The sequence below is a fragment of the Felis catus genome, chromosome X (genome assembly GCF_018350175.1).
Source record: "Felis catus isolate Fca126 chromosome X, F.catus_Fca126_mat1.0, whole genome shotgun sequence".
Lineage (NCBI taxonomy): Eukaryota > Metazoa > Chordata > Mammalia > Carnivora > Felidae > Felis > Felis catus.
The window spans coordinates 13025128-13035939 of NC_058386.1; the positions used below are offsets into that span (position 1 = coordinate 13025128).

A 10812-nucleotide genomic window follows, 5' to 3' on the forward strand; every position below is an offset into this window, starting at 1 on the left:
AGAGATGAAATTCATTTAAATAATAGATTTTAACTTAATATATCCAAAATATTGTCATTTCAACAAGTAATCAACTTTTAAAATATTGAGATGTTTTATATTCTTTTTTTGTACACTAAATCTCCAAAATTCAATATGTACTTTACATTTACAGCACATCTCAAATCATATTGGCCATAATTCAGGGCTCAATAGCCACATATGATTAGTGGCTACCATACTGGATGGTGCAGCTGTATAGTCTTTATTTGTTTGCATCGGTCTGGATGGTTCAACCACTACATCTGCTCATGCAAGTATTTGCCAGAACATTTTTGGTGTTAATCCTAGATATTTCTTCAGCACCTACTATATGCCTGGGTGTTCACTATTTACTAGGACAGGTATATAACTGCGTAATGGATGTCCCCTGCCATCAAAGAATAAGATGAGATAAGACATATAATCCTTATAAATTTAGAAAACAAGACATCAAATAAATTCTTAAATTCAGTGGACAACACATAAATGAATAATCAATACAGATAGGCATAGTCAAGGAGAAGGGAAGAAAGGAGCCAAGGATATTCAAAGCTTAATAAACAGGATGAGGAAGGAAAGGTGTAAGTTAGAGCTTAGACAAAACAGAAAGTCACTGGCCTGATTTTATCAGACTCTATTTATTTGGTTCAGATCATGGTTTTCATAATATATGGTTGCTCTTTGGTAAATAAAATAGCTTTAGAATGAAAATAGATCTTGTATTTTATATGTTATATGATCTCAACCCTGTTCTAAAAATGCACTTTGAATTTTTTTTTTTTAATGTTTATTTATTTTTGAGAAAGAGAGAGAGAGAGAGAGTGTGTGAGCAGGGGAGGGGCAGAGAAAGAGAGAGAGACACAGAATCCAAAGCAGGCTCCAGGCTCTGAGCTGTCAGCACAGAGCCCGAAGCAGGGCTGGAACTCAGGGACTGTGAGATCATGACCTGAGGCAAAGTTGGATGCTTAACCGACTGAGCCACCCAGGCGCCCCTACAAACGCACCTTAAAAGACAGGAAGAAAACACTCAAAAATGGCCCCTAGATAACTGGATTGATTATGGTAGGGTAGAGGATGATCCTGGCTTCTTTGAAGTTATATCCTTCATTTTTTCAATAATCATGTAATATTTTTATAGTTAGAAAAAATATATACTGTTTATAGTATGTAAAGAAGTTGCACTTACCTGATGGCTCCAGAAACAAGATTGTACTAAAAGGCATGTCTAACAATTCCCGTATGATCTCTTGATGTCTTAAAAACTAAAACAGGAGTCCAGGGCTTTTCATATCACATATTCCAGAACCACTGGCTATTGGAGTGATAAACTGTGGAGTAAGCTTTCACCCATTTTCCATGAATTTCATCTTACAACTGTGAGAAGAATCAAGTATTAAAAAAAAGAGAGTCAAGTATTGCTCAAGTTAATGACTACCTAGGGTTGATTTTACTTTTGGAAAAGCAGCTTGCTAAAGGTGACTGCCTCATTGTTAAGTAAGGTTCATGGCTAATGGTTTTGACAAGTAAAGCTGTTCAAATGCCCAAGGTGGCTCACTTGATCACACATCCTCTGCTGGCCATGCAGTTGATGGGAATTTTAAACACAGCTTTCATCTTTGACCTTTGTCTTTATGATTTAGTTCATAGAGCGAACTATTGTCATATCTTCCAGTTAACTTGACCAAATAGCTCTTGAAGAATAATTGGATCCTTTACCTTGCGCTTTGCCCACCCTACTTCTAGCACAATCATTAAGCATGTCTTATCCTTATTTGCTTTTGATATTTACTAATTACTATTAACCACTGCCCTTTGTCTACTTCATTCTCTCATTCTGATTCTTTCCACCTACTCAGCTATTTCTTGTCCTTCCCACATATTCTTCTGCTTTAGCCCAGTAGTTCCAAGTTGACTTCTTGAAATAAGCCTGGCACACTTTCAAAATGCTAGAATGTTTAGTAGATTTATAATGAGATGCTGTTTAAGTGTGGTAACTCCTTATCAATCAGTAAAGTTAACAATTTTTACTGATCAACCACTGTATTTTTGGATTTATGGAACTATTATAGGGAATTTTTTAAGCAAGTGTGGACCTAAAGAAGTCCTAAATAGCTTGCTTTTACTCATGCAGTCAAGCAGTGAGAAAAAAAAGTGTGAATTATAGCATAAGAATATATTTGAGTTCACTACATTGCTCTTTATGCTAATGAAAACAGTGAAAACAACCTAAATATCTAATAAGGAAATTGAGGGGAATTATATATATATATCTAATCAGTGAAATATCATGCAGTTATTTGAATACTAATTGTGATGTCATTTGAGCAAATAGTTACCAGGAATGGCCTTTTAACATTACTTGCTTTTACATATATGATCCCACTCACTTTCCTGTCTCTGGATCGTTAATGATCCTTTGTGACCTGTATGAGATACTTTTTCTCTCCTCTCCCTGCCCCAAACCAATCTCCATGACTTCAAATCCAAATGCTACACGTTTATCAACAAACATTTATTTAACAAGCACTTGTTGTGTACCTTGCCCGTTGGCACCTGCCCTCGTGGGGTTCAGGGTCAAATAATCACACAAGTAAGTATATGATTACAAATGGAATGAGGACTGTCAAGTAAATAGTTATAAAAGAGAGTAATCCAGGGACAGCTTCCCTGTAGAAGTGACACCTGAGCTGGAATCAAAAATACAAGATGAAGCACTGGGGGGGGGGGGGGGGGGGGGGCAGGCAACGTGTGCTATGACCCTGTTACAGAAAACGCATGGTTTTTTCAGAGAATTGAAAAAAGGCCAGTTTGGCTGCGACACAGGGAAATGATGAGGAAGTACTTTGAGAAGAGGTGGAGAGGTAAGATTGTGACTATGTAAGACTGGAGTTTTTAACATGGGACAGTGGAAATCACTGAAGAATTTTAAGGTCAAGACATGGAGGGGTGATGTAATCCAACTTGCATTTTGAAAAGATGATAATGGCTTCAGTGTGGAGCCTGGATTGGAAAGAGACCAGGGTGGACACAGGGAGAACAATTAGGAGTCTACCACACTGGTCTGGGTGAGAGTTCTAGCTTGACCTGGGGAGCTGGCTGTAGAAACCGAGAAAAAGGACACAGATCTAAGAGGTATTTAAATGATACAGTTAGTAAGGCTTGATGACAGACCACAATAAAGAATAAAGGAAAGAAGTGGCTGGGATGACTCCTAGGTTTCTGTCTTGTGGAATCAAATGGACAGTGGTGTCATTCATTACAAGATAAGGTTGAGAACTGGTGATCATGAGTTTGGTTAAGTATGACCACCCCATCATGGACTTACAGATAATTACTGAAGTGCGCAGTGATAAATCAATTGTTGGTTGTAGTAGTCATGTGATCAATTTACAGAACATTTCCTTCATCAAGAAACTCGTAAGTTGTGGTGAGAGGGCAGGGGGGACTTCAGAAGCCATTTGAGGAGAAAATTATTCATACCCCTAAAAATCTGTGTCAAAAGCATTAGGGTCATTAGATTAACTCAACTACAAGAGTTTGTCAACAGGTTCCCATGTAAATAATCTGTTTATTTCTCTGCATTCATAGCCTTCTCTTCCCACTGCTGGCCCCACTTAACTATCATTCAGAAACAAGGTCTAATCAGTATGGCTGGAGAATCTATGGAAGGCTTCATGAAATAAGAAGGCCCTGAGAGGGGTCTTGAAGAATGGGAAAACCTTCGGCAGAACAGGTATAAGAAGAAGAGTCAGGGGCGCCTGGGTGGCGCAGTCGGTTAAGCGTCCGACTTCAGCCAGGTCACGATCTCGCGGTCTGTGAGTTCAAGCCCCGCGTCAGGCTCTGGGCTGATGGCTCAGAGCCTGGAGCCTGTTTCCGATTCTGTGTCTCCCTCTCTCTCTGCCCCTCCCCCGTTCATGCTCTGTCTCTCTCTGTTCCAAAAATAAATAAACGTTGAAAAAAAAATTTAAAAAAAAAAAAAAAAAAGAAGAAGAGTCAAGCACATTAGTGCTAAGCAATGGAGCTGAGAAGTAGTATGAGGTCCAGAAGATGTTGAACTGGCCATAATAATAGGTTCAGCTGGGAGGAAGTGCAAGGTACAGTGTGGGGAGCCACATTAAAAAGGTTCTTAAATGTTTGATGCACGAGTTTAAATGTTATTCTGCAGTTGGCCAAGAATCCGTGGTGCAATCCTCAATTGGATGGAAGGGGAGAAGGAAGAGAACAAAATATCAGCATCATAGATGGAACTCCTCCAAACTAATTATGGTCTCCCATTCTACAGTTGAGAACCATTGCTATAAGACAACAGCACTCAGATATACCCTTAAAGGCAGAGAAAAGCTCCACTGGGATTTAACATAAGCAAAGTGGTAACTATAAGAAAGCAACACTCTCACTCTTTAGCTTCGTATTCACCTCTTTGTTATTCAATTTTGACAGCCTCGGGACTCCCCCCCCCACCCCCTCCACCCCCCCACCCCCACCCCCCCCCCCCCCCCCCGGCCAACATATTTTTCTCCTTCATTCTCTTTAGCTGAACAACAACTGAGAAAATCTTTTTCTTTGTATTTCCATGGCTCAGTGGAGACAGATTGACATTTTCCAAAATTACATTAGAAACTACTAGGAGAAATAAAACAAGAAGATAAGAATAGCACAAAATGAGTCAAAATTTCCCAAATAAAGATTTGGGGTCCAAAGTTCCCTAAGATAGGTAAGGTCATCAAAGCAGTGAGCCTGAGAGGTTCTGCTGTTCAAGAAGCATCTTCCAACCAGGAACCCCAATCTCTACATAAAAGGATGCAACTACATGGAGCTTACAACTTTTACTAAAAGCCTCTTTCCTCTCCAATTTTCAGGCAACCCAAAATTCCCAGGAGCTTTTTCCCTGTCCTACCTGAGAAGTCACTCTCTCATCCATGCTGTCTAGTCCCACTATCCTTCCCCCTTGACTATTTATCCTTTCCACAAACCAACACACACATCACTTCCTTAAATATCACAAAGTCTGTGCTACAAACCACTATACCAATACACTTCGGTCTCCCTCTCATTCTCATTCTGTCTCTCTCTCTCTCTCTCCTTTCCCTTTTCAACCTGCACTTTTTTTTTGAAAACTCTGTTGCAAGAAAGAAAAGACCAAAAGCTGTGAATGTCATACTTTCACCTGAGAGTCACTCTTTCCAGTTCTTCATCTGACTCTAAGCTATGTGGTCACCAAGCTCTGCCTACTCTTCAGCACCCAGGAAAAAATGCCAATGTTCACAAATCCAACCTTATTCTTTTTCAAACCTCCCTTATCTGCTTGAGGCTTATGGCCAAGCTCCAAATCCCTGATGGAAGTACATACTACTTCACACATGAAGAAGGGCAGTGGTGACTGGAACCTCGAACACACAGTGAATGATACAGGTCATGTCCCCAAAGCCACCTGCTCTGCCACCCCTGAAATAACCCGCTCAACATAGTCTTCCTCCTCTCCTCCCAGCACTTCTACCATGTATGTGGAAAAGATATTATCATAGAATTCCACAACATAACAATTCCTTAACTTTAGAAATTAGCTGAAAGAAAGCTGGCAAACATTGAGAAGAAGGAAATAAGAGAGAAACTTAGGTAACTTGGTGGCAAAGGTCTGTTCAGAAAAGGCCCTCTAAATTTTTATGAACTTCCCTTCAGTGGACTTTTTCAGCAAAACGTATTAGAAAGTTATAGGAACTACAATGTCATCAGGAACTCTTAGTATTCGCCAGGAAGTGAGGACAAAGTAGAGTGTCCTGCAGAAGACTGTAGTACTTGCAGCCAAGTTGAAAAGGGAACTCAACTCTTGTGGTGGATCATTTCCAAAGATGACCACCAAAAATCCCCTCCATCCCTGAACACACATACCACTCCTCACATCAAGAGGTGGAGCGTACTTTCCTCTGGACCGGTTTTATAACTTGTTTGGGTCAGCAGAATGACACAAAAGTGACATTCTAGTACTCCTAAGAACTACAAGAACTTCAAGGCCTTAAGAAGAGTTATAGTTTCTGCTTTTGTGTTTTTGGGAACCACCTGACAGGTTAAAAAAGCTCAAGCTAAATCACTAAATAAGAAGAGAGAGGCCTGGCCAGCCCCCAACCATTCCAGCTGAGGCCAGAAGTGTATTTGATACCATGTTAGACCTTCTCACCCCAGCTGAGCTCCCAGCTGAATGCAGCCAGCACCACATCTAGGAGAAGAACTGCCTAGTGGAGCCCAGCCCACTCACAGAAACCATCAGAAATAGGAAGTTGTGGGGCACCCGGCAAGCTCAGTCGGTTAAGCATCCAACTCTTGATCTCAGCTCGGGTCATGATCTCATGATTCATGAGTTCAAGCCCCCGTCAGGCTCTGTCTCTGCCCTTTTGTGCTCATGTGCATTCGCTAGCCCTCTGTCAAAAGAAATAAATAAACTTAAACAAAATAAATTTAAAAAAAATAATAAGAAGTTGTTATTGTCTTAAGCCACTAAGTTTTGAGGGAGTTTGTTATACCGTAATACAGATAACTGGGATCTGTTTAACAATTCAACCCATCTCAAAGTTATCAACAAATCTAGATCCCAGATAACCTCTTAATTTGCCCAGTTTTTATGTATGAACGGTCCTTTTGTTACTTGAGTCTTCTATATTGATCTCAACCATGAATTCCAGACAGTTCTGATTTCAAATATTATATCCCATAGTTCCCATAAGAATAGTTGAAGTTATTAGGGCTTACTTTGAGTTCAGAAACTCTGGCCACTTTATCTATATTATTTCCTTAATATAGTTAATGTTCTAACTTCCTCTTTGATTCTGAAGATACTCTGCATTTTGTTATTGGCCCGAATTTTAAATTTTACTTTCAAAATGTCCAGTGTCTGTATTTGCTGTGATAGTTTCCCTTTGAATGTGTTTTGCAGGTTTATTCATGCTTTTCAAATGTAAATTCAATGTGAGAGCAATGTGTATTCAGACAATAGTATTCATCAGATGTCACCACTGAAATGAAAGGATTTTCAAAATATTCAGCTCTAATCCTTCTCTTCCTTACTCTACAGAATCTGAGACTTAATCAGTGCCAGTGACTTCAATTAGCATATGTAAAATGATGACTCACAAAGCTAGACTTCCCCTTTGGACTTCTCTCCTGAGATTCAGATATAGTTCCAAATGCCCACCAGCTATCTCCACTTGGATGCTCCACAGGCTTTGAAACCTCAGTAGCTCCAAATGAAATTCACTGACCCTCAAAACTTACTCCTTTTTTTTTTTTTAATGTTTATTTATTTTGAGAGAGAGCACAAGCAGGGGAGGGGCAGAGAGGCAGGAGGCAGGGGGGCTGGGTAGAGAATGAATCTCAACCCGGCTCTGCACTATCAGCCCAGAGCCCAACACGGGCTCGAACTCAAAACACCAGATCATGACCTAAGCCAAAATCATGAGTCAGACGTTTAAACGACTAAGCCACCCTGGTGCCCCAAAACTTATTCTTCCTTAATCCTTCAGTCACTGAAAGACACCAACATTCTTCCAGAAATCTGGTATATGGGTCTCCCCACCAGACCAAGAGCCCTAAGTCCCATTCATCTCTGTATCTCCAAATCCTAGCACAGGACCTAGTATATTATAGCACTTGCTAAGCATTTTTTTCAATTAATAATTAAATAAAAACTGGTTCATTATGGTTCTGGTTACCCCAATAAGAAAGATTGGCCCTTGTCTGACCCAACTAAATGTGTCAATACTTTCAGCACCATCTAGTTGCGTCCAAGGCAAGACTTTGTGAAGGACCTTATCACCACCAGCATAAAGAGTGAAAACGAAGTGAGCCACCATGGGCCACATATGCTTGGGAAAATCTTAGCCTCAATATGCCCATGATGTACAGCCTTTTTTACCAGGACTAACAAAGTTCATTTGAACAGGTTACATGATGGACCCATTGCCTCAATTCCCAAGCCCCTAGTGGACTGGCACTCTGGTCTAAGCAAAGCATATCACCTTCCTAATTACAGGAATGAGAGACCTTTTCCTGGTCATTCATGCTGCCATGTCCCCAATGTATTCTTCTGCTTCACAGCTTCACAATATCAAATGGCTCTACCTTTTGAAAAACAAGCTTTTAACTTGATTCTGTTTCTGGTTGAAAATTTGAGCCAGTTCCAAGAATTCAATGTCAACTCAGTTCAAATCTATGGTTTCTTTTTCTTTTCTTTAAGTTTGTTTATTTATTTATTTGGGGGGGGGGGACTTGCAGAGAGAGGAGAGAGAGAATCCCAAGTAGGCTGTATGCTGACGGTATGAAGCCCGATGTGGGGCTCAATCCCACGAACAGTGAGATCATGACCTGAGTTGAAATCAAGAGTCAGACACTCAACCATCTAGGCCACCCAGGGGCCCCAAATCTATGGTTTCTTTTTTATTTTTTTTTAACATTTATTTTTGAGAGAAAGAGAGAGACAGAGCACAAGCAGGGGAGGGGCAGAGAGACAGGAAGACACAGAATCCGAAGCAGGCTCCAGGCTCTGAGCTGTCAGCACAGAGCCCAATGTGGGGCTCAAACTCACGAACCACAAGATCATGACCTGAGCTGAAGTCGGACACTTAACCAACTGAGCCACCCAGGCACCCCATCTTTAAGGCACTGTGTTGTAGACATTAAGTGCTCTTTGTTGTTGGGTCATGTATACAAACCCAAATCCAGCCTGGCTCATTATGTCCCCCTTTCTCTCTGTGTAGCTCTGTAAGTCCAACCTGCTTCAAAGCCAAACCACTCTGGGTCATACGCATTTTGAGTGTGTCTTTGTAGCCTAAATGTCTTTCATTCTCTTGGTACGGTCATGAGTGACAGCTTTGTGGTCAATGTATTTTTTTTAATGTTTATTTATTTTTGAGAGAGTGACACAGAGTGCAAGCGGTGGAGGGATAGAGAGAGAGGGAGACACAGAATGCAAAGCAGGCTCCAGGCTCTGAGCTGTCAGCACAGAGCCCGACAGGGGGCTCAAAATCACAAACTGAGATCATGACCTGAGCCTAAGTTGGATGCTCAATTGACTGAGCCACCCAGGTGCCCCTGTAGTCAATATTTTTAAGATTTATGTCTATGATAACTGCTTTTATATTTCAGATTAATTTATAGCATCTTAATAAGTTATTTGATCTGGCAATTTCTTTGTGAAATCAAGCACATTCTCACATATGCATGAGATATCTGCTGGGTTTATAATTCTAGACTCTTAAAAGTAACTCTATTTTTCATTCAAATACGTTTGCTTTTCTGGAGTTTTGGGTGATTATAATGGGTTCATTCAAAATATTCATTCTTGCTTTTCCATGCTGATAGTGCTCTCAAAACATGGTGAACATTCCTAAAACCTGCTGGACTCTCTGTAAGAAGTGTGGCAAGTACCAACAACACAAAGTGACACAATACAAGAAGGGCAATGATTCTCTGTATGCCCAGAGAAAGCAGCATTATGACAGGAAGCAGAATGGCTACAGTGAGCGGATTAAGCCGATTTTCTGGAAAAAAACAAAAACAACAAAGAGGGTTATGCTGAGGATTGACTGTATTGAACCCAACTACAGATGTATGAAAATGCTGGCTATTAAAAGATGCAAGCATTTGGAATTGAGAGGACATAAGAAGAGAAAGGGCCACATGATCCATTTCTAAGCTTCATATTTCACTTTATTATGAAGACAATAAGATCTTGAGGTTATGTTCAAACCAAAATAAAAAAAAAAATACTCTTTATTAAAACAACACTTCCCATTTTTATAAAATTTGAATAAAAAAAGGAAATTTAATCTCCTTGAAAACAATGTTGGCATTAAAATTCATTATATTCATTTACATAATTATGGGGAAAACTCAGCAAAAACTACCAATCTATTTAACATCTTGAGTTTGATGAAGCACATTAGAACATGAAACACAATACATTGGAACATGAATACACAGTCAAAAGACAGGTCCTTTCATTACCAGACTGTTAGACAACTTCTATAACAAATCTTATCACTCTCTCCTCATCCTTTGCCTTTCCATACGTAGTCTACAAAACTATGCAATTGTAAACTGAACTAAACACATTAGCAGTTTACATGAGAATGGATAAAGCTCAAGTATCAGCAAATAACAACTGAGTTTAGCAAATGTTTTCATTAAATTTTAAAAGTAATCTTTAGATCTATAAATTTAATGCATTTCCTATCAAAATCCCAACTGCCTTTTTTTTTTTTGCAGAAGTTAACAAACTGATACTAAAATTCATAAACCATAATAACCAAAACAATCTGGATAAAAAGAACAAATCTGGAGAATTCACACTTCCCAATTTCAAAATTTACTGCAAAGTTATAATAATCAGGACAGAACTGGCATATGGAGATAGATAGATAGATAGATAGATAGATAGATAGGTAGATAGATAATGTTTTTAATGTTTATTTTTTCTGAAGGGGGGAGGAGGTGCAGAGAGAGAGGGACAAAGGATCCAAAGTAGGCTCTGTGCTGACAGCAGAGAGCCCAATGTGGGCTCACAAACCGTGAGATCATGACCCGAGCCTAAGTTGGACACCTAACTGACTGAGCCACGCAGGTGCCACATGGTCAAGTGATTTTTTACAAGAAATAGCAAGACAATTCAGTGGAGAAAGACAGTCTTCTCAACAACTGGTGCTGGGACAACATGCAAAAGAGTGATGCTGGATCCCTACACTCTATGGAAAATTAACTTAAAATGGATCATAGACCTAAATGTAAAAGCTAAACCTACAA

At 39.7% G+C, this 10812-nt stretch overlaps 1 protein-coding gene across 1 annotated transcript; it reads left to right on the forward strand.

The window, feature by feature from the left end:
- Nucleotides 1-9384: 9384 nt before the first annotated feature.
- On the forward strand, nucleotides 9385-9705 carry LOC101086788 (60S ribosomal protein L36a-like). The gene has a single exon (XM_045050333.1). It carries the CDS (start codon nucleotides 9385-9387, stop codon nucleotides 9703-9705), a length of 321 nt encoding a protein of 106 aa, XP_044906268.1.
- Nucleotides 9706-10812: the final 1107 nt, after the last annotated feature.

What these genes read in the sequence shown, in the direction of transcription:
- LOC101086788 (XM_045050333.1), top strand. Translation starts at nt 9,385, where the DNA reads ATGGTGAACATTCCTAAAACCTGCTGGACTCTCTGTAAGAAGTGTGGC.